This window comes from Sander lucioperca, chromosome 8 (genome assembly GCF_008315115.2).
Source record: "Sander lucioperca isolate FBNREF2018 chromosome 8, SLUC_FBN_1.2, whole genome shotgun sequence".
Taxonomy (NCBI): Eukaryota; Metazoa; Chordata; class Actinopteri; order Perciformes; family Percidae; genus Sander; species Sander lucioperca.
The window spans coordinates 32,017,094-32,040,193 of NC_050180.1; the positions used below are offsets into that span (position 1 = coordinate 32,017,094).

The 23,100-nt window shown below is 40.8% G+C and overlaps 1 protein-coding gene across 4 annotated transcripts in view; it reads left to right on the forward strand.

The window, feature by feature from the left end:
• Window positions 1–23,100, forward strand: part of raph1a (Ras association (RalGDS/AF-6) and pleckstrin homology domains 1a) — an 81,867-nt gene that overhangs the window by 42,192 nt on the left and 16,575 nt on the right. Inside the window, exons 3-11 of one of the 4 annotated variants that reach the window (XM_031305094.2) lie at window positions 1,725–1,865; window positions 1,991–2,099; window positions 4,097–4,236; window positions 4,685–4,927; window positions 5,028–5,180; window positions 5,947–6,126; window positions 11,933–12,007; window positions 20,718–20,795; window positions 22,660–22,734. In XM_031305094.2, the coding sequence (XP_031160954.1) occupies window positions 1,725–1,865; window positions 1,991–2,099; window positions 4,097–4,236; window positions 4,685–4,927; window positions 5,028–5,180; window positions 5,947–6,126; window positions 11,933–12,007; window positions 20,718–20,795; window positions 22,660–22,734 (1,194 nt within the window). The remainder of the gene's footprint in view (window positions 1–1,724; window positions 1,866–1,990; window positions 2,100–4,096; window positions 4,237–4,684; window positions 4,928–5,027; window positions 5,181–5,946; window positions 6,127–11,932; window positions 12,008–20,717; window positions 20,796–22,659; window positions 22,735–23,100) is intronic. The other 3 variants (XM_031305164.2, XM_031305243.2, XM_031305328.2) reach the window with 3 other exon arrangements.

The window sequence follows — 23,100 nt, forward strand, 5'->3', positions numbered from 1 at the left end:
TTCTGAAGAGCTATTAAAAAGTACTTAAAATGTCTTAAAGTCATATTAAGAAATGTTGCATGCCTTAATGGGTCATGTCACTCTTCAGGGAAAGCAATTCAATCTGCATCTCGTTGGATTTACTGAATACAGCTGGACCTTGTCTCTTTAACTGCTGAATCCCTGCTGTCATCTCCTGCTTCTGTCCATTTATTATATTTAAATGACTTTCACCAGCTGTGATCTGTCGCAAACAGGCTTTTATTGTCATCTTTGAATTTTTATTACAGCTTTCAAATGTGCGCCAAAGAAGCTTTAGAAAGAAGGCTTCTTATGTGGATTTCTGAAATCCTGCGGTCGACCGATTTTGGAAGTATTTGGTCCTAGCGTTACTTTTTTTTTTTTTTTTTTTTACATTTTACTGCCCGTAATGATGGTGACCCAGGAGTTGAAGATGACGTGAAATCAGAATTTAACATGACTGGTTGGAGTGTAGTGCAGACTGTTGGCCACTAGATGGAGCAGAGAAATCACACTCTGTCCTGAAACTGCAGAAGAATTAAGAAACTATTATTACTAGTCATAGTTCTATTATTTTTTTGTTACTACAATATCATAGTAACTGCTAGAATTATTATGAATCCTATATCTGTGTATCTGTGCCGCCCACCATAAGCCTGGTTCTGTCCGAGGTTTCTGCCTGTTTAAAGGAAGTTTTTCTTCGCCACTGTCGCACCAAACGCATGCTCTCGGGGGAGTTGTTGGGTCTCTGTAAATTATAGAGTGTAGTCTAGACCTACTCTCTCTGTAAAGTGGTAAAACATTGTACAAACATTATAAAGTTGAAAAAGTTTTATAAAAACACTAGGATATGAGGATAAAGAGATGATTTTTGGGACATTTTTAGGCCTTTATTTGGATAGGACAGCTTAGACATGAAAGGGGCGAGAGAAGGGGAATGACATGTAGCAAAGGGCCGCAGGTCAGAGTCGAACCTGCGGCCGCTGCGTCGAGGAGTAAACCTCTATATATGGGCGCCCACTCTACCAAGTGAGCTAACCAGGGGCCCATAAAGAGAGAAGATTGTGAGGGTGGGTGATTAGGGTAATGGGTTATTTGGTGCAAAATGTAACAAAGCGACTTTGAGTTCGTGAAAAGTGCTATATAAATTCAATTTATTATTATTAAATGTTTGGTAGGTGTTTCAAATTAAAATATATTTATGGACAGTATATCTGTTATCTTGCTGTGAATGTATAATATAAAATATATGATACATACAGTACATATGCAAAATAAATAATATATACAGGACCTATTTAAAGTTGAATGAGGGGTGGGAAAAATAAGTGTCGGCTTCGTCCCACTCCTTTTCGGACAGATTGAACATATTGTTTGTAACACTGTATAGATATTGTTTTATCTTTTAGTGTGTTGCTACGCACTTATTGTGTGTGTGTGTGTGTGTGTGTGTGTGTGTGTGTGTGTGTGTGTGAGTGAGAGAGACGGAAAGGTGTGTCAGATGTTTGTTGGTTTGTGTTTTTTAATGTTATCTGTTGATTGTTGGAGCAGAAGATGCAAGAAAATGTTCTGTGTGAACAGAAAATAAAGTTGTATCTTAGCTTAACTTCTGTTGTGATAGGACTATAAATAAAATGTAGTTGAATTGAATAATTAACTAGTGTGTCTTTCTTTCTCTTCCCCTCTTCTGTCTTCTTCTCTTCCTCCTCCTCTCCTCTCCCTAGATGGATCAGTTGTCAGACGAGGAGGTGGAGGTCAGGGATGAGGAGGAGGAAGAGGAGGACAGCGATAAGGACGACCAGGACCTGGATAAGATGTTTGGAGCCTGGCTGGGAGAGCTGGACAAACTCACGCAGGTACACAAAGTAAGGGGAGCTCCACAGCTGATCTGCATGGAATATATCACATACTGTACTGTATGACTTTGCATGTAAGCGTCGCAGATTTTCATCTATTGTGATACAAAAGTTATAATACTGTGTCTATTCAGAGTCTGGATGATGGTCGCCCGGAGCAACCGCCTCAGCAGGAAGCTCCCCTCAGACAGGAGACCAACATGGCCAACTTCTCCTACAGATTCTCCATCTACAACATCAACGGTTCTGACACTTTTATTCCATTGCAGTTTGATTTATTTTCAAACGCACCGTTTCCTCTCCGGCTCTGTAATGGTGTGCCGGAGTCTCTCTAGTCTCCTATGTCCAGACATATATCACCACAGCACTGTGGAGTAAGGTCTGGCTACACAAAAAAATGCTCTGGGTTGTTTGCACCCCGCAAAAGAAAACGAACACATGAAATAATAAATGAAGTTAACTGTTCACACAATACAGTAATGTGAGCTATTTAAATTAGCTAGATACATGGTTAAACGTAATTTACTCTTACCAGTGTATCACCATGTGCAGGGTAAGGCTGCACAATTAATCGCAATTTTATCGAAATCGCAATATGGACTAGTGCAATATCCAAATCGCAGGGGGGCGCAATATTTGTTAAATGCGAAATATGTGTCAAACCATTCTAAAATAAAGTATTTTGGTGCTGCATGAGACATCCCAGCCTACAAATCGTATCCTACAGACTAAAGAAAAAAATCTTTGTTTGGTACAGCTCCTCACAAAAATCACACTTCAGTCATTTTTTTATATATATATATATATATATATATATATAATTTTCAATGAGAATGATACAAATCGCAATATCAGTCAAAAATAATCGCAATTAAATATTTTCCTAATATCGTGCAGCCCTAGTGCAGGGTGCGATTTGTGTTTTTTGATCACGCGCAACAAAACAAAACATGCAAGGATGAAATCCCCCTTCCAATACGATGGATATAGAGCCACTCAGCCGGCCATGCCAAAACACTTATGCACTTCAATATCCAATGGAAGATAATCTCAAAATGAAATAGCACAACGTGGCGTCAACATCAAACACTGCGCTTTCAAGCCAGAGAGCGGAGTTCACTATGCAGCCAAACAAAATACTTTCGCCCAGGAAACGCTCGTTCGTTCCTCAGGAGTGTTTGAATCCAAATCCGATCTTTTGCCTAAATTTAACGAGTCGCTTTGGTGCCTAAACGTTAATTGTCATCGCCGCATGACGCTCACTTTTTCTGGCTCAACGCAACTACCACGGCCCCTGAAAGGACCGTCATCTAGCGGTGCCTGTAGCCCGGAGCGCAGTCGCCTATTGGCGTTCACGTTACAGCGCTTTACTTAGTTTCAAATAGAGATGGTCCGATACCATTTTTTGCTTCCCGATACCGATTCTGATACCTGAACTTGCGTATCGGCCGATACCGAGTACCGATCCGATACCAGTGTGTCATATATTTTATTATGTTCTAACAGCTGTATACTACTATCTCTGTATGGATGTGATATGATTTCCTTTGTTGTCGGTCTGGCTCAGGTTAAACTCTTTGTGAAACATGAACAAACACAAACTGACAGTCAGTTATAACGGAAAAAGAACATAAATAAACTACTTTAACGTAGATTTTCTTTAGGGCTTTATTACGTGGTATGGGATCGGTGCATAAACTCCAGTACTTCCAGATACCAGCGTTTTAGGCAGTATCGGAGCCGATACCGATACTGGTATCGGTATCGGAACATCTCTAGTTTAAAATACTTCTATTTTAGGTATATAATATATGTTCTATTGGTGAAGTAACATTATTCAGTGTGAGGGAGGGGGGTACATTTTGTCCCCACCGGGGATAAAAAATAATTGAGCAAAGGCAGGGATATGTACTGTAGACTAGAAAGGGGGAAATCCCACGCGTCCACAGCAATCCCATCAATCGGACCCAAAACATCCCAGTTAGAGAGTAAATGCTGTAAACATATTCTTTGTAAATCTTCACAATCATTTCCTGAAAGAACCAAGCAGGTCCAACTTTTCTTCAAAACTTGCCAATTTCAGCAAGTTTGTTGTTGTTTTCCCGAAGCGAAGGGATTTTGAGAACAGAAACACACAGACGCGTGTGTCAGGCTTTATCCTGGGAATGTATTTCCCCTTGATCCAGAATAGTGTCTCTCTCTTCTCCACGTCTCACACGCTGATGTTTCTGTGTCTGCAGAGGCGTTGAATCAGGGGGAGAACGTGGACCTCGATGCTCTCATGGCGGATCTCTGCTCGATCGAACAGGAACTCAGCACCGTCAACACAAAACCCAACAGCACCGGCAGCATGGCTCGTCTGGGGTTGACCGACACCAAGGTACACACATACTTACATCTTTTGAGTCTTGCGTTTAAATGTAACCTTCTGTTGTTGTCTTTTAATTATCTGTTGTTAAGTTGTATGTATTTTCAAGGCCTATTTAAGGACGGGCATTGCACATTGGCTTAGGCTATAAATGTTGTAGTGTGTGGTTTATGCTACATACTAGTCCCTTTAACATTAAAATAAAATAAATGCAGAATTATCACCCACAAAATTCCATATTTTCGCTGTCATACAGAAATCCATATTTTGACATTTTAATTTTTCTTTTCATAAATCGATGCTGTTGGTCACCCTTTACTGTCTGTCTGGTTTTACAAATAGCCCGACAGTGACGATATCTGTCAGTGCACATATGAAGGATTAATCTTGGGTCTTGTTCTCATAGTGTGACTCGCTGACTCTCACCGAGTCTATACGCACTCCTCCTTCCCGTCTCCAGGTGCGTCAGAAGCCTCCAGCAGGGCGCAGTAGCCGGCAGCAGCCAGCAGGGAGCAGCGGCGGTGGCGGCGGTAGCAGTAGTAACAGTGTTAGCGGCGGAGGGGGCAGCAGCGGGGCGAGCAGTAGCAGCAGCAGCACCAGAGCTTCACCTGCTGGCACTATCAGAGCTCCCACCGGGCATCATGGGAGACCAGCACTGGCCTCTAACTTCAGTCTTGACGACATCACTGCCCAGCTGGAGAAGGTGTGTGCAATGTGGGAATTTATACTCTATATATATATATATATAATTTGTATGATGTATGATCCTGACCTTTCCTTTCTCGCCTCTGCTCACCCGTCAGGCGTCTCTCAGTATGGATGAAGCTGCTCGTCAGACCTCCTCCCACTCCCTTAGCTCCGCCTCCTCCTATACATCAGCCACGATGCGCCGACCCGGATCGTCTCAGCGCCAACATCGGCGCACGGGATCAGTCGGAACAGTCAGCGAACATGAGGTAAACAAAGCTTCAATGTGGCCCCGGGCCTTTGGATTTGGTGTTGATTCCTTTTCACGGTTCATCACTTACAGTGTGTCAAAATGTCTTTCAACATCAGAATGTTTGACTCAAGAGTTTGAATAAAAATGTGCAGCATACTACACCACCCCAGTGTTGTAGCACTCGAGATCGGTCTTGGTCTTGAGATCGCTCCCAAGACCACTTTTTGAAGAGCTCGTCTCGTAATCGAATGCAATTTTACTCAATCACGTCTCGGTCTCGGATAAACAGGACTCTGGTCAAGACCACAACTGCAGGGATATCACTAAATTGCCTGCTCATTGTCTAATATTATGTCATCATTACTGTGATTGGATCTAATTTGAAATTTGTTACTGTTAACCTCCTCTCCCCACCCCCTTAACACACACTCCCAAGAAAGTGAGTGCGGGAGACAGGAGAAGCTCTGGCTATGGCACTGGTCTGATTTTGGTCTTGACTCGGTCTCGCCCTACCTCGGTCTTGGTCTTGACTCGGTCTCAATCCCTCAAAGTCTTGGTCTTGACTTGGTCTCGATACCCTCTGGTCTTGGTGATGACTTGGTCTCGGTTAAGGTGGCCTTGACTACAACTCTGCTACACCCTCTATCTATACTGTAAACCTAATAGTTTGAGCTTTTCAATTGCCGTCATGTCTCCACTTGACTTTTTGGTTTCTCTAGATTTGATAAACCGTCTCTTGTTTTCTGAACTGCGGTTTTTCTTCTCTTTCTCTTTCTCTTTAGGCGCGTTCAATCGTTCACTCGTCGCGCTCCTCCGTCACCTCGGCGTCCAGGGTTTCTGTGAACTCTGCCTCGTCCATGGACTCGTTGGACAGCGTTCTTCGCTCCAGTGAATCAGACGGCCAGCAGCCTTCAGTTATGCCTTCAGCTGAAGGAGCCAGTCAAAGTCATCCCCACACAGAGGTAAATGCTCGCTTTTTATAGACAAAACGAATGAATGAATGATGTGTATGTTTGGCTTACCCTCACTTTGCTTTTTTCAGATACTAATGATGAATACATTATGGGTCTGTTTAAATGTGTTTAAGATTGGCACCATGTTGGAAGAAAAGATCTTGGCAGAAATACTCTTGATGAAGGTCCAGAGGGACCCAAACGTTAGTTTTCTTTAATAAATGGTGATGCTTAAGCAAGAGCAGAGTGCAGGATTTTTCACACGCACCACAACGATACAATATTTACTGATGTCCCAAAGTTTGCCACGATACAATTATGATTCAGTTCAGGGGCCTGCGACCGATACTAGACGATACAGAAGCCCATTTAACACAGTCGGTTACATTAATGTCAGTCTTTGCCCAGACCTTCCTTCACAGCGCTACGGGGGAGGGTCTGGCTAGTCCACACAGCATTCCAGGATGGGAGGAAAACGTGCTCTGGTTTATTGGCATTTCTTTAAACCAATCACAATCGTCATTGGCGGTGCTGAGCTCCGCACGGAGCCACGGTGCCGCTGCAAAATAGCCTCGGGAAGGAACTTGTTTTGGTGGAACATGTGTACGTTCAAAAGTTGTTTTAGTCGTGCAACAGAAAACTCAGATTGGACAGATAGTCTAGCTAGCTGTCTGGATTTACCCTGCAGAGATCTGAGGAACAGTTAACAATAGTCCTCTTAAATCGACCAGAGTTTAAAATGACAACACAAAGAAAGTGAAAGGAAACGGACATCGGTGGAATTTCCGGCGGCAACGGTGCAATCCCGGAAGTGGAACATCGTGGATAATAGACTACCTTATTTATAAATCAATCCCTCTTTTGTTTCTGACCCAGGTGGCTGCTGAGGGCATTTAACCCAAAGCCTTGTACATGCCAATGTTCAACCCAAACAAGAAACCAAACGAGCTGCACTGGGAACACAAATCCTGTTCAGTGAGAAGGAAACTGGGTTACTGCTCCAAATTCATCCAGTGCATACACAGATACTCCAGAGAGTACAGAGGCCGGCGTGAAGGAATGAATAAAATTAGAATAATGAGATGAGAGGCCAGAGTGAGTCAGCAAATGGCCACCGATGATAAACGAACAAGGGAAAGGCGATGCTGGAAACCCACAGAGAGAGAGAGAGAGAAGCAAAGAGTGACACAGAGACAAGATAGAGTACCAATACAGAGAAAGAGAAGGAGAGAGGAAACAAAGAGAGGGATTAGAGGAGAGGATGTGCTGTTCTTTGCCCAGAGCGTTTCTCCCATGAGTCCAGCTCATTAGAAACTGGGACTACTGCAGTTTGAATCACTGAGTCTTTCTCTCCTTTAGACACTCACTCTGTGCGTTTACTAAGGGCAGAGAAAATAACATCTGAAAAAGTTTACAAAAGCACGCACATCTAGACGATGAATACTAGGTGCTGGACAGAAGAACATATACCTAAAAGACAGAAAAATAGAGTTTGCACACTAGCTAATGCTCCCATGGACATACTGTATATTGAATTACCATTATGTTCATGAGAGCATTACCTAGTGTGTGGACTTTATTTTTCCCTCAGTAAAATAACATCCCAATTGAATTGTTTGGAGAAATAAAGGTTAAATTTAGTACTGATTGTCAGAGTAGCGCTGTGTCATAAATCCTAGCTTGAAATGGGACTAGGGAGGTCATTGTTTTTAGGCTACATTAGTACACAATATCCAGTGTCCATTCAAAACGTGTCTGCTGGCAATGGGCCGATTGTGTGGCCTCCGGTATTGCTGGAAACCCGCTCATCCAAACAACTTCACACTCAACACTGCGCTTCCTTGGTTCCTGAGCAACACACCTGCCATGAAATAGTTGCGTCCCCGAGCAATGCTAGAGTACAGTATACGTTCGCTTTGGGACCAGTCTATTTCCGGGAACATCGCTGATGCTGGAAATATTTGAGTTCGCTACAATGTAACTTCACTGTTCTCTCTTTCTTCATTTGTTCTTGAATGTACTGTAGCAAGCGAAGGAGAGCCAGCTGTACCCAGCGTGCCGTTCGGCGGTGTAACAGTTAATAGGGCTCCTCTCTCAATACACTACATCATGTGTACATAACGCAGTACTAATAAATATGTCCCGCAGATCTTAAAAGCTCACACGCGACCAGGGGTGTCGGACTGGGGGTGGAAAGGGGACTGAGTACCCAGAATGAATAGCTGTGGATGTGGGTAGGGGCCCATAGAGAATGCCTTTCTACAGGGCCCAGAATTTTGTGCTACGCCCCTGCACTCGACACTGCACTTCTTTGGGTCCTCAGTAATACACCCAGCAAGTGTGAAGTGGATCGGATGAACGGTTGGAAAGTACAGACAGACGGACAGTATGTGAGACGGACAGACGGACTGTCAGATGGACTGTCTGACAGACAGACAGATGCTGACAGACACCTTCCATTTTAGTTAGATTAGTCGTTCTGGACTCTTCTTGGGAACAAGCCTGGGGGTTTACTGCTAACCGCCATCTTTGTCAGTTATTGGTTAGAGCTGAGGTCAGACAAGCAAGTAGCAACTTGAGACACCTCTTCAACAAACACAATCCAAAATCCAACTCATTTTTTGAACGATAGTTCAGGTGATTTGGCATTGAGCCTGCATAGGACCTCTGCTGCCCAATGAGCCTCAAACTGATTATATTGTGATAAACGGACAGTATCGTGAATGGAAGATGAATTATTTGAGAGTTAAACTGTAACTTCCAGCCCTACTACTACATACACTCATTGATGATAAAGTTTACGTATTTAGTCATGTATCATAAATGATAATAAGGTCAGATTTTCAGGCTCTAAAGTCCACAATTGGAACCAAATTCTGTGCACATCATGATATACAGGTAAATTAGATACAGCAGATACTGAATTAGACTATTTTGATTGCACAGAATATTAAACATTACAGTCAGACTGCATATAGCAGCTTTCTCTTCTTATGAATGTGTCCTAGAGGGGATCAACACACACGTGGACACACACTTTGATGTCGTTAGTCAGATCTTGGCCAAAGGGAAAAGCTGACTGTAATCACACGTGCGTGCGTGCGTGCGTGCTTGCGTGCGTGCGTGCACATGTGCTTGCCTTTGACCTAAATATTATTTGTAATCTGTGGTTATCAAGAGAGAACTAATGCTTTCTATAAAATGGTTTCTAGTGATTGAAGCACACACATGAGATTATTGAAGATAAGAACATGAGTGTATATTTTTTATTTCTAACAACACTAAATGGCTATCCAAGTTCAACAATATCCCTCGTTGGAAAAAAAGAATTGATTAGATTCAATTAAAATAGTATTAAATATGTTGAAGTGGTAACAAAAACCACAAAAACAAAAATACTGGGAAATATAAAACATCAGATCAGAAAAGCAAACTGGATTTGGACCAAGGTCTTATGAAATTGAAGGAAGTATATTTCTGACTCTTGGCCACCCTGACAACCACAGCACTACCTTCCACCACAAACAACTCCTTGTTTCTCAATGTCTCCCTTGCTCCAGTAAAACGGGTAGAACCCAGTGTGGCTGTATGCTGGACCCCAAGGTGCCCGGTAAGAACCTGCTCAGGGTGAACTGGTGACTCACAGCTCAGTTGCATGAGCATGTGGGATTATATAAAGCTCACTGAGCCACAGATTTGTCCCATGCCTGTGGAATTCACAGAAAATATGAGTAATGCAGTCAATAATATAGCAGATAAATGATTAATAAAAAGCTGTCTGGTATCCTGCTGGCCTAGAGTTAAGTGTGTGTGTGTGTGTGTGTGTGTGTGTGTGTGTGTGTGTGTGTACGTACCTCCATTCTCCTACCAGTAAACCCCTGAGGCAGTATTGACTGTATAATTGTTTCTATTTAAATTATTTAACCTTTCTTTCCCAAATAAATGTGGTCTACAGTATATCGAGACAACATACTTTACTGGGAAACCGTACACCGGTTGTATCAGTGTCCATTTGTTTTCCCTAAATAGCATAATGGACAATGTGTGAGAGCTTCCCAGTACAGTTTGTTATCTCTTCTCTTGGAGGAAAAATACAATCTATGTGCGTAAATATATATATATATAATATGATATAAAAAAAAAAATAGTGTTTTTACATTTGATTCTATGGCAGTTCAGGTTTTAAGAAAGCTCATTAAAATCCTTAATCAACCCTTAGTCATTTCAATTTCAACAAGAACAGCAAAAATACCAGAATGCAATGCAGCAGCTTTAAAGGTCCAATGTGTAGGAATTTCTCCCATCTAGCGTTGTGATCATATATCGCAATCAACTCTCTCGCGCCACGCAGTTCAAAGTACGTATTACAGCTACGGTAGCCTTCACGCTTTTTTCAGATGACGCCGATCTCTTGCTCTTTTCAATATCCTTTTTCTTTTTCTGGGTGAAGAAGAAGACTCCTGTTCCTGAAATTTGGATTTTGAATACGTGTGGTCCTCCATGTTTCCTTATTCAAACTTGCCGGGAAGCTACGATACCCATTAGCAGCATTAGCAGCACCTGTGAGTTTATCATGTGACAGCGAAAACGTGAAAGGCGGAGCAGTATGTCGTGTATGTCCCTTACCGGCTAACGTATTTCAAGATGGCGCATGAATATGGAGCGTCTACCCCAGTTCATGTGAATGCAAATGTAAAATTTCAAGCCAAAAGGAATACTTGGAATTGATGGTGGTGGTAAATATTCATGAAAAAGGACAAGTTTGTGAACGGGTAACACAGATTTTGATAATGAACAACTAAACACGTTACACACTGGACCTTTAATAGACCAGACTGCCTTGACACAAGTTGGGTTTTAAGTAAGCGGAAAGCACCACAGCTGCATGGTATGACAGTTAATGCAGTTGTTCTCCTGGCTACTAGATGTCAGTTCCAAGAAAACTCAACACTTTTTCAAATACATTTTTAGCTCAATAGCTTTAAAGTACTAAATGAAATACTTCTTGTATTTGGAGTTGTGAATTTTACTGGCAAACATCTGCAATAAGGCTTACAAAGGGGGATATTTGGGAAGATATTTGATTGATTGACAGGGAGTCTTGGTCTATCACTCTCTCCCAACTTCAGCTCCTCACAGGTTACGTTGTCTTTGTTCAAATTTGGATTTTCTAGATCCAGTAACTGACAAAAAGTGTAGCGAGCAGCAAACCCAAACTCATGGATGTATAGTCTAAACGTCTATGCACGGATGTATAGACATGGTCTTGATCAATGAAAGTGCATATGGAGATGTCTGTAGGCTTGTTGTCGGTCTGACCAGGTGAAATGGAGTAAACTCTCTAACTTTGTTTCACCGAAGTGGCATCACTTTAGTTCAAAGAGGTTATGGATGTGATGGACGTTTTTAAGAAATTTGAGTTACCTTCTTTTTACATCTGTTCTGGGGGAAATAAAGTGAGATCTTAGAAATGAAATGAAGGCACTGCAGCACAAAATAACTGCTTTAGTGTGTTTAATGATATACAAGAATCTTCATCAGATGGATTTTCTCCTCAGCTCATGTTTTTAGTTTTCTAGTTTGGGTGAAAAAAAAAGCTCTTAAGTTAATGTATATGACTGTTGGTTAATGTGTTTTAACACTTGCCACCCCAACGTACCTACATCATTACTGTGATCTGTTTATAATGTGTACAGCTCTCCTTCACAGGTTTCTATCTCTGCTTCACCACACAGCTTTCTGCTAAACTGCCACATCCAGCCAATCAAACACCAGATTAAATCACCAGGACCTTTCTCTGTCTCTCTCTTTAAAGCACTCCTATTTGGACAGGGAAACCTCTCTGATTCTGAGAAACATAGCAGGGAAACCTTCCCACATGCTGACCAAGGTGACGCCTCATTCACTTCTGCACGCTCCTCCTCTCCTCTTGCATGGCAACATCCTCCTGTCCTTGCTTTATCTGTGTCTATATGCATGAAGCATGCCATGGTCACAATGCATGTGAACTCCTTTTCCTTCCACCTGCTTCTTTCGCCATCTCCAGAACAGTTTGTGTGTGTGTGTGTATGTGTGTGTGTGTATGTGTGTGTGTGTGTGTGTGTGTGTGTGTGTGTGTGTGTGTGTGTGGGTAATGCACGGTGCCGTGATGTGTCCTGTTTGGCTGCAGTATGCTGCTGTGTGATCCCAAAGCTTTACAGAGGCTGTGATACAACGTGGTGTCCCCATGCGGTATCACAGAACTCTTACATTTGTGGTAACTTTCTGTGCCACTAAACTGCACCACTAGTGTAACTGTGGCCTGATGAAAACAACCAATCTGTGTTCATTTTGTTTGTCTTGATAGCAGAAATGCATTTTTTTAAATTCATTTTTAAAGTTCTTTCTAATGACTGAACACTCAAAAATCTAATAAAATGGATACAATTAAACAGTGACTTGATTTAATAATAATAATTTAATTATAATTTATAATGTTTATTGATCCCCAGTGGGGAAATTACAATTTTAATGCCAGAGCAAATAGTGATAATGGTAAAAAAAAAATACAAAAACTATCACTCAAAAAGACCTTTGTAGAGCACAAAACCATCACAATTTGCCTCACATGTAGAATATACTAACCTTTGCTTCAATCATAGTGCGCCACAATAGTAGATATAAAATATGCAGTTTTATATTCATGAAAATAAGTCCGTACAAAGTTCATTAGCTTGATCTGTCCACTTACACTGTTTGAGTTGTGACAGTTTTTGTGTCTGAAATGCCTCATTTGTAACAGGACTACTGTCAAAGACTCATACGTGTTGAGTGACCAAACATATGTTTAGCTTAAAAAATGTCGAAATGAACATTTGGACAAATTTAAGGTTGTCAAAAGTATTGGGGCGTCGATACTTTTTTGATACCACGTGTTTAAAACGATACCATCTCTGTTAATTATACATTCAAAAATGTATTCAAAGTACTAAAGCTATGAAAAACAGATCTACAATTAAATTTTCAATCAAACACTCAAATTATTACAAATGTGTTTTGTATTTGTTCAGTGACTTTTTCTGTTACCAGAACTTTGTGCAGGTTGTCAGTAAAAAAAAAGAGCCTTTTCTTTTTCTTTTTGCCGTGGTATCGAAAGAGGTATCAAGTATTGTTTTTTTTTTTTATACTACTACTAGTATCGAAGTTTAAAATGTGGCTCCTTAGGACAAATATGATAATATAATATAAACAAGCAAGTTAAAGTAAGTTAGTAAGTTAAATTACTTTTCACTTTCACTGCGTTTTGAGCGTTTGCTCTGTAAAGCTTTGTGACTACTGAGCATTACTGTGTTCACCTGTGCATTATGTGTGGAGAAAATATCCCTTTCTGCATCTCACCCAGCATCTCTTTAGTTCTTGTTTTCTGGTTGTGATTACAGCATCTCAGTTAAATCAGCCGACAGAGTGCAGAGACCATTTTGCCATTTTTTTCTATAAAGCATGAAGGTTTTCTTAAAGAATAAGAAAGAGCATGAGTGAAAGCAAACTGTACCTGACTCCACGTGCACGGTGTGTTTATGTATGATGTGCCAGTGGCTGACAGGACTGAAGAGTCTTACAAGGATGCGATCACACAGGAGTCAGTGTAAATGCAGACGCAAAAGTTCCGTCAGCATGTCTTTTACCTGGAGAATAATTTCGTTGAGTAATGCTGGCTTAACATTTGTGTGATTTGCATGCAACATCACAAACTGATCTGTTGTGGCTATTGTACATACTGTATGTTTGTCACAGCAGTCTTGCCTTTGATTGGACGATAGCGAGATAAAGTGTTAGTGATGGAAGGCACCTGACTGTTATTTAGAAACATGTTAGTGCAAATGTCACATAAGCTGCTAACACGCATCCTGTGTGATCGTGCTGTAGGACTGCTTCAACAACGCTGTTTGCTTGCAATGAAATGTTTGGGATGGTAATATTAATGAGGATGTAAGAATTACTCATGTTTTATGAAACTAAGAACAGGTAAGTGTGACAGTCAGCGCTTCTGTGTCTGCTTTTATCTGCCAAAATCTAAACATTTAAACTCGACAAAAGGAAAGATCAATACTGGGGATGATTTTTGGAAGGTTTGCTGGATTCTTACAATACTTTTTTTTTTATTTACTTTTTATTTCTTTTTATTGAGCTACAGAGTATTGTACAGACAGTGAATTAGTCAAGTCAGTGCTCATTCATTTTTCAGTGAAAGTAAAATTACAGCTATTAGTCTGTATACATAAAACATTCGTTACAGAAAAACACAATTAAAGCATACAATGTAAAACCGGAGAAGAACTACTAAAAAAACAAAGGTAGAGATAAAAAAAAAAAGAAAAATGTATAGTGCACATAAGAGAGTTTCGTTCCTCAATACCCTACCCAATGATTCTTACAATACTTAATATGGGACTGAAAACTGCAAGCTTTGTGTTTGGAAACTGCCGTATGCAGATTGTTGGGAAACTACTCTGTTTTCTGCAGTGAATCATATGTGAAGTACTCCTCCAGTTGATGACATTTTACGCTCAAAAGACGCACTTGGACAGCTTTGTCAATCAAAAATATACAAAGACAATTCTAATTCGATAGAGAAAAAGAAAAAGAAAATTATACACTACTTCCCAGACTCTGCTAACTGTGATGGGAAACAATGACTTCTAGTATATGATGCTTTTTATTGCTGGGCCTAAAGGGAGGCATAAATACATTTTACTGTCAGATGTAGGCTGGATACCAGTGAATTCTTCTTTCCCGAAGAATCTTTAAGTTCAGGTTCAGTGTGTGCAGTTTACAGTCTGTAGTTTACAGTGTGTAGTTTACAGTCTGTAGCTTACAGTCTGTAGTTTACAGTCTCTAGTTCACAGTCTGTAGTTTACAGCGTGTAGTTTACAGAGTGCAGTTTACAGTCTGTAGTTTACAGCATGTAGTTTACAGAGTGCAGTTTACAGTCTGTAGTTTACAGTCTGTAGTTTACAGTCTGTAGTTCAGTCTGTGTAATGGGACTAGTTACTGTACTCTGTTGTTGTTCAACCCAGATCAGGATGCTGGTGGAGATCAGCCATTCCCCAGCAATGTTAATGTCACCATTTTTTGTGGAGGTTAAATTGAAATTTGTCACAGTTTATGATGACTTATGATGCCGTACTACATAATGTACATGAATGTCCTTGGATAGATGGCTCTTGATAATATGTGACTGTGATGTCCGTTAGAAACTCTGCTGCTCTTAAGCTAAAGCTGTAGGCTTCTTAATGGCTGAGGGCAAAGGTTTTTTTTCTGTGTGTGAGTATGGGCATTAGATACAGAGTGAGTAAGGAGGCTTTATTCTGATTGGATCGGCAATGTCATGATTTGATTGGATGATAAAGCAGATGATGCAGTTTGATTGGATGTTAGAGGAATGTGCCGGATCTGCCGGGATAATCTTCTTTGGTGCAGAGAGGAGGTGATTCCCTGCAGCATCATGTACACACACACACACACACACACACACACACACACACACACACACACACACACACACACACACACATCGGCTGGCTGGCAACGGGCTGTCTCACTTGGAGTTTTTTGGAGGCTTTGACTGTCTTTATAAATGGCAGCAAACAGGCATATACATCTGCCCCAAGTCCTCCTCATTTTATCAACTTTTGATAGAAAAAGAATTATCTTCCTAAACCTCAAGGGGTCTCATTGAGGTCTTGATCAAGCAGACTCCAGTAGACTAGTGCTCATAGTTTGACAAAATCTAGTAGACATCCCTGAATTATCAAAGTGTATTCTGTGGACTTTTCCCCACTGATGCACCACTCTGTTGAACAGATTTTAGTACCAGACATCAGTCTAGACCCATTGGGTCCAGAGTAAGTACATTTAAGTCAGATTAATTAGTTTTACCAAGATAACCCATCTCATCGTCTTACAGTGTTTACATCCTACAGTAATTCAGGCTTCATTGATTCTTGGAATAAAATCCAAGAAACGTGATTTCAATTTTAAATTGTGGTCCCAGATTAGAGTGGGAGGGGCCACTATGGGCCCTGAGATTCCAGGCAGATTACGAGCTCTACGGGGCCAGTCTAATTCCTGCAGCAGTGATTAGGCTGAGGGTGTAATTATCACACTCATGCACTCGGCTTCCAGAGCACAGATGTGTGTCAAGTGTGTAAATGTATGTACTGTATGTGAGGCTGTTAGCATGCCATAGTGTGTGTGTGTGTAGTTAATGCATACAGCATACTCTCTCTGTGTCAGTGTAACACTGCCTCAGCAATAAATGCAGTCCACCCACACACTTTCTCAATCCCACACACACACACACACACACACACTGCTGCTGGCCCATTTCTGCTGCCTCTCTATAAGTCGCATAAGTCCGCTCTGTTTTGAGCCTACGGCGGCTCAGGAGGGACACATTCCTTATAACTTCAAAGGCTGAAGGATCTTTCCTCGTCAAAAGCTAATTTTAGTGTCTCTATAATGTAGGTCAACTGAATATCTATGAGATGGGGAGAAAACGTGTTACGCTGCAAGCTGAAAATGTTGATGACGACAGCAGTGGGCGGCACAGCAAGAAAACTGCTGAAAGAATGGTTTATGTCTCGCAGAAAGTGAGCATTTTTATGTCCGAATGAAAATCCAAAACTATGCCAGTAAAGACAGATTTGGGCTTAATAAATGAATTGATTGATTATCATAAATGAATGGGCTTTAATTGTTTTTTTAATAGAGGGATTTTTTAATGGGTTAAAACCCCTTACATTTTACCAATGAATTATCTCCTTGCAATCCCATTACTATACTTTAATAAAACCATTAATGGGTACATTCATCGTATTTATAGGGGGGAAATTAAGGGATTTGAATTAATTGTGATAGAGGGTCTGAATCAATGAAGAGTGTAGATATCTTTTGATGCAACATGTGCAGATGACACTTCACAGTCACAGAAACTTTCTTTTGTCTTTTAAGCCGACAGCACATTACACCTAGTCTGGCTATCACCAGACCAAGCTCAATCTTTTAAGATTGAACATTAGTCTGGGGAGTCTGCTCTGTATTTTCTACTACACAAGAGGCGTGATCAACGGGCATAGTTCAAATGACTCTGTACGCATGGATAGTCCTTCAACCAATCAGACCAACGATCCGGGTGACGTAGCAGCGACAGCGGCATCAACGGGTTGCTGCGCTTCGGTGGCCGGCCTGTTGAATGTAAACAAGAAGCTGCTTGGTCACTTCTCTATCGTCATCGTGTTAAACCCGCCAATAGCGCGTCAGGTGGATAAGCCAGTTTGTGATTGGTCCCTGCAAAATTGTAACGAAGCAGGATAGATAAACATACAGGTTTCCAGCCTGAGCTGCAGGGAGAAATCAAATCGCCGGCAGATCGGGCTGGGTTTACCCTGTCTACATTACACCAGTCTTTGTCTCCACTTTTCTTTTTTAAGTTTAATTATTGCCTGATTATTCCTAGTAGTGTAGTAAAATATTTTTTTTTTAATTTGATCTCTTTTTTTATTTTCTTTTTGGACTTTAAATTTTAATTATGAGTAAAAATGTCCTCCATATCCATTTAAATATGTGGGAATCAAACGTGTAACATTTGGCAGTGCCTTGCAGTGTGATGATGGAAGATGATGAAGGCAGAGATGAGGGGGGCAATAATGATTCTGATGGCTGTGATGATGATGATGATGATGATGATGATAGCTGACAGTACTCAGCCAGCTGCTTCAGGCATGTAATATCATGTTATCATAGGAACTGTGAATGCTAACTGACACAACGTAGAATGTAGTGTCAGTTAGCATTAACATGCTAATTGCCGCAACACAGCATAATGTTAAATGACCATCTCATTCACGTCATAAAAAAACTAACATTTTAAGAAATATTTTTAGCAGTCATTATCTCTTATAGTTCAAATGTTAAAAGGCACAAACAGAGGATGTGTTATCCAACATATTTTGTAAACCTAAATCCCTTGATCTTCATTTTGTCCCAAATATTATTTTTAGGTGTATTTAAGCTCAAATAGGTCTTATGTAAGTACTTAATAGCTGCTAACGCTAATTGACAATTCTAGATTTAGATATTAGAAAAACTTTTGTGAGTAAATATATCATGAGATTAGCATGTAACCTGCCATTACCAAATCTGCTTTATTTATACTGTCTTTTAAATGTCCCCCATTATAAATGCTACCACAGTAATACATACATGTTATTTTGTCATGTTCCATGGTGGCTGACATCGCTGGTTTACTGCTAAACAAACTAAGATTTATATTCTGAATGCACATATATTTTGACACAATATTTTTGCTATATAGTGAATCTTTTTTATTTTTCTGCACACACCCTGTGTAACTCCTCTGATTTAAATACTATCACACGCTAACTAACTGAAACAGTATATTTGTCCACATTTAATAACAGAGTTTTGTGCCTGTTCAGTGATTGAAATAGTTTTCATATATGATCTGCTGACAAACTTAAACACCATCACAGATGTTTATTCACATGGTAATTCTAGTATGTTTGATACTTTACTGATTTAAACATAAATCCTGAAGCGTTAAACCCAACAAACAAAACATAAGGCTCGTCATTATGAAGCTGTTTATGAGCTTATGCTATAGGATTCACTGCTGCTGCTTTGTGTGTGTGTGTGTGTGTGTGTGTGTGTGTGTGTGTGTGTGTGTGTGTGTGTGTGTGTGTGTGTGTGTGTGTGTGTGCGCGCGCACTCCAGGGGGTTTTGGGGGGTGCCGTTAAGGAGATTGGCTGCTAATCTCCTCCTCCTCGTCCCCCATCATCTTCATTCTATTCTGCCCTTTCGCTCGTTCACAATACGGATCCTCTCGTGTGTGTGTGTGTGTGTGTGTGTGTGTGTGTGTGTTTAAGCTGACTGGCTAAAGTGGAGCACCTCTGTGAGGGGCCGACATACATAGACGTTCAGACACTCATGTGAAGCTGCTGGAAAGATCCCCTTTAAAATTGACTTCAAACCAAGAGAGAGACTACGAGTGACTTGGAGAGTGAGATGAGGAGGAAACACAAATCAGATAAGAGAAGTGGAAAGACGAGACGCCTGCGTTGCGTGGATGGATAGAGACTGCGAGGAGGGGGCATTAGGAGCTTGAGATAAAGAGATCAGTGCTTCTGCATGGAAGTTGGCACAGCAAAAAAAAAAAAAGCCCCTCCCCCACCACCGTCCATCTCTACTTCCCTCTCTCTTCCTCTCATTCCCTCTGTCTCGTTGGGCCAGCGAGGATGTGACAGGAGCATCTCTCACTTTGATTTAATGCAGAAGCTAGTCTGGGAAAGAGTCAGTCAGCTTGTCTGTCAATCAGTTAGTCAGCTGCATCCCTAACCAGGCGATCGGTCGGTCTGTAAGTCAGTGGATAACTGGATTAGTCAACCTGCAGCTCACTCAGTGTAAACAGCCAGTCAGATACCGAGTCAGTCAGTATTTCTACTTCATTTTCTCTCGTTCTTCTGCTTTTTCTACTTGTGTTTCTATTTCTTTCTACGCGTGTTTTCGCTTCCGGATCTTGTGTTAGCGCCTGCACTCTCTGCTCTGCTGGATTTAAGGCTGTCTGGCTATATACACTTGTGCTCCTCCATCCACCATCCATCCTTCTCCACCGCCTCCTTTATTTCCCTCACAGCTGATTATCTTGGCTCCATCGCTCTGTTGAAGGTTGACAAGCCGGGTGTTTGTGCAGAATCAAAACCAAAGCTGTGATTGCAGATCGGAGCATCTCGCTGCGGAGTTGTCAGATGAAAACAGACTGGACTTTTTTTTTTTCCCACTTTCTCACTTCTCCATCCGTCTAGTTTGTCGGCTGCTGTGGCAGAAGAAAAACACTGGCAATGCCTCCAGTTTGAGTGTCTGTATGTGTGTGTGTTTGGGATATTTGGATAATCCTTTAGAGAGACAATGACTATCTACCAACATGTAGTGTCCTCGCATTAATCTAATCACATTCCCCTGCCGTCACAATAATAGATGAGATGATTATGAAGAGGAGGAGAAGCAGGTTTTTTTGCGCTGCCGACCAGACATGTCTGATGATTCCTCACACTTTGGGCTCCTTGGGCAGTGCGCCTCTGTCTTGTTGGGACTAACCCTGGACTGCTGTTTTTGGGGGAATAATCTCTGCTTTCACATCAGATTCATTTAGCTCTTCCTTCACTCGTTAGCATGATAAATACCCATCTGGAAGAAGCCTAATGAGACGGGAGTAATGTGCACAGTCAGCTGACAAGACTGGGAATATACTCATACTTTGTCCAAACTCTGCTGATAAAAACGGATTTTCTGGACTTTTTTTTTAAATACCAGATTTTGTAGATTTGTTTGATTCTAAGCAGACACAGAAGTGTTAGTTGTTCAACTGAGAATACACAATGAATTCCTGTTGGAAGAATCAGGTAGGTGAAAGTGGTGCATGTGTGTCCTTAATACGGATTGCGAGTGCTGTTGAGTTTCAATGCTGTTGTATAATGTGTGTTGTATAATTTCTGTTGCTGTCCTCAATGTGTGTGTGTGTGTGTGTGTGTGTGTGTGTGCAGGAGGAGCAGGCTGCCAAGCTGAAGGCAGAGAATATCCGAGTCGCCCTGGAGAAGATCAAGGAGGCCCAGGTTAAAAAGGTGAGTCTGGTTGGGTCAACACACAGGAGAAAGAAAGGTGCTACAGAAATATGTGTTTATATTTGTGTATGTGTGATTTGTGCATGTGCCTGCCTGGATCTGGCACGTGTCCAGCAGACTCAGTTTTCTGGGTCAGGTCAGTGTTACTCCATATGGAAAGCTCTGGTCAATAACAGCTGGGGTCAGCACACACACACACACACACACACACAGCACTCAGCATAATGACCATTGCAAAATAAATCCCAGAGAGAGAGAGAGAGAGAGAGAGAGAGAGAGAGAGAGAGAGAGACTGGATTAACAACCTGGATTTATTTCACACAGAGACGTAACACCAGCTACCTGTGTGACCGTCAATCTTCCTGTACACTCTCTGACTCTCACACACAAACACCAACATGAAGCAATATCATTTAAGGGATAACCATATAAAACCTCATGTATATCATGGACATGAGAAATACTTTCATTTGATTGGCTGGTAGGTGTTAAGACATTGGAAGCCAGATGTCTAAACAATGTAGACGCACAAAAACCATGAACCATGTTTTTAAAAAGCAGAATGTGCTATGATAATGTGTGCAACTTACACAAACAGCATACCTAAAACATAGCTCAGCTTATAATTAGTTATATTAGTGTATTTTTTATATATATATATATATATATATATATATATATATATATATATATATATATATATATTTTATTAATATTAAAGGCACACAAAAAAAACATGTTATTTTCATTTAAGCTTTTGGTTCAGACTAGACTTTAACTAAATCTAAGTTATAATGTTTCTGACATTGTAAAAGGTTTGTATACATCAGTAATGTTTAGAAAAAAAAGAAAGAAAAAGAATTTAACAGTCATATAATTTAAAACAAAGTTAACACACCAATAGGCGCTCTATGGTGTTTTAAGCCCCCAACGTCTCTGCCTGGAAGGCACTAGGATTAGGCAATGGTTATGGTTATGGTTAAGGTTAGGTGCCTTGAAGTCAACGGTCGCAGCGCTGCCTTGAAATTGACATTGGGGGCTTAAAACACCATCAAGCCACCTAACCCTAACCTTAACCCTAATCCTAACCATTGCCTAATCCTAGTGTCTTCCAGGCAGCGCTGCCTGGAAGGAGACGTGGGCTTAAAACACTGATAAACCCAACAATAGGCAGACATAGCTTTTAATGTCAATGGTGAAATTTGATTGGGCCCTTTTAACCCACATGTAACCATAGAAACAATGCGTAGCATCATGCTACAGTATGTTGCTATAGGCTATAACTGAGGACTGGCTAAGTTTGTCTCTTATTTTAGCGTATTTTTTTGTGTGTATTAAGTAAGGAAGACCGGGGTTGGTTGGAACACTTTTTACTCTCTGCTGTATTTCTTTATCATATGTTACAATATTCTAACCAGCAGCAAAACAAAGTGAAGGTCTTAGCTATAACAGAATGTAAAATAGCCCTCTGCCCGCCGACCCAGGTCTCTCCTACTAATACTGTATATTAGATGACTTCCTTTCTTTAAAAGCAAAACTAATTCAGCACAACTGCTACCATGACAATGATGGATGCATGTTCATCCTCTGACATGCAATCTGGACTTTGTTTCTCTCTGAATGAGTCAAAGTAATTTAGTTTAAATAGCGCATGCTCTATGAGATGTGATGTATTTTAGCCACAAAGTAGCTCTATTTAATGTCATGAGAAAACAACAAAATGCAATTGTCTTGTCAACTGCAGAACTGGATTATTGTCAGAGAATACGCACAAAAAAACAAAATGAATTTAACCACCAGAATCAAGAAATTGACAATAAAGATGTAAATAATAATCTTCTCTTTTTCTTTTCTCTCTTCATAGTTGGTGATACGCGTTCATTTGTCAGACGAGAGCTCAAAGACCATGATGGTGGACGAGAGACAGACAGTCAGACAGGTACGAATCTGTCTCACATTGCACTTGTGTACAGTTGGGCTGCAGTAACAGTGATGTAGTAATAGTAACTGTGTCAGTTTCAGTAATTTATCGTAGCACGTTTGTAACATTTGTAAGATTAGACGTATTCCCCGTTTGTGTTAACACTTGTCATGGCTTTAGCTCGAGTATCTGTAGTAGAACTGCCCGCTGTAGAAAGCACTTTTGGTAGCAATTATACTTTTATTATTAATATTTGTATTATTACTACAATAGCAGCAGAAGTAGTAGTGTCATTAGCTGTACCATGGGTTTACGAGCTGCACCTGAATGCACCTTGAAGTCCCATCGTCAAGAGTATCTTTGCATTGTCGCGGAGGGGTCTTG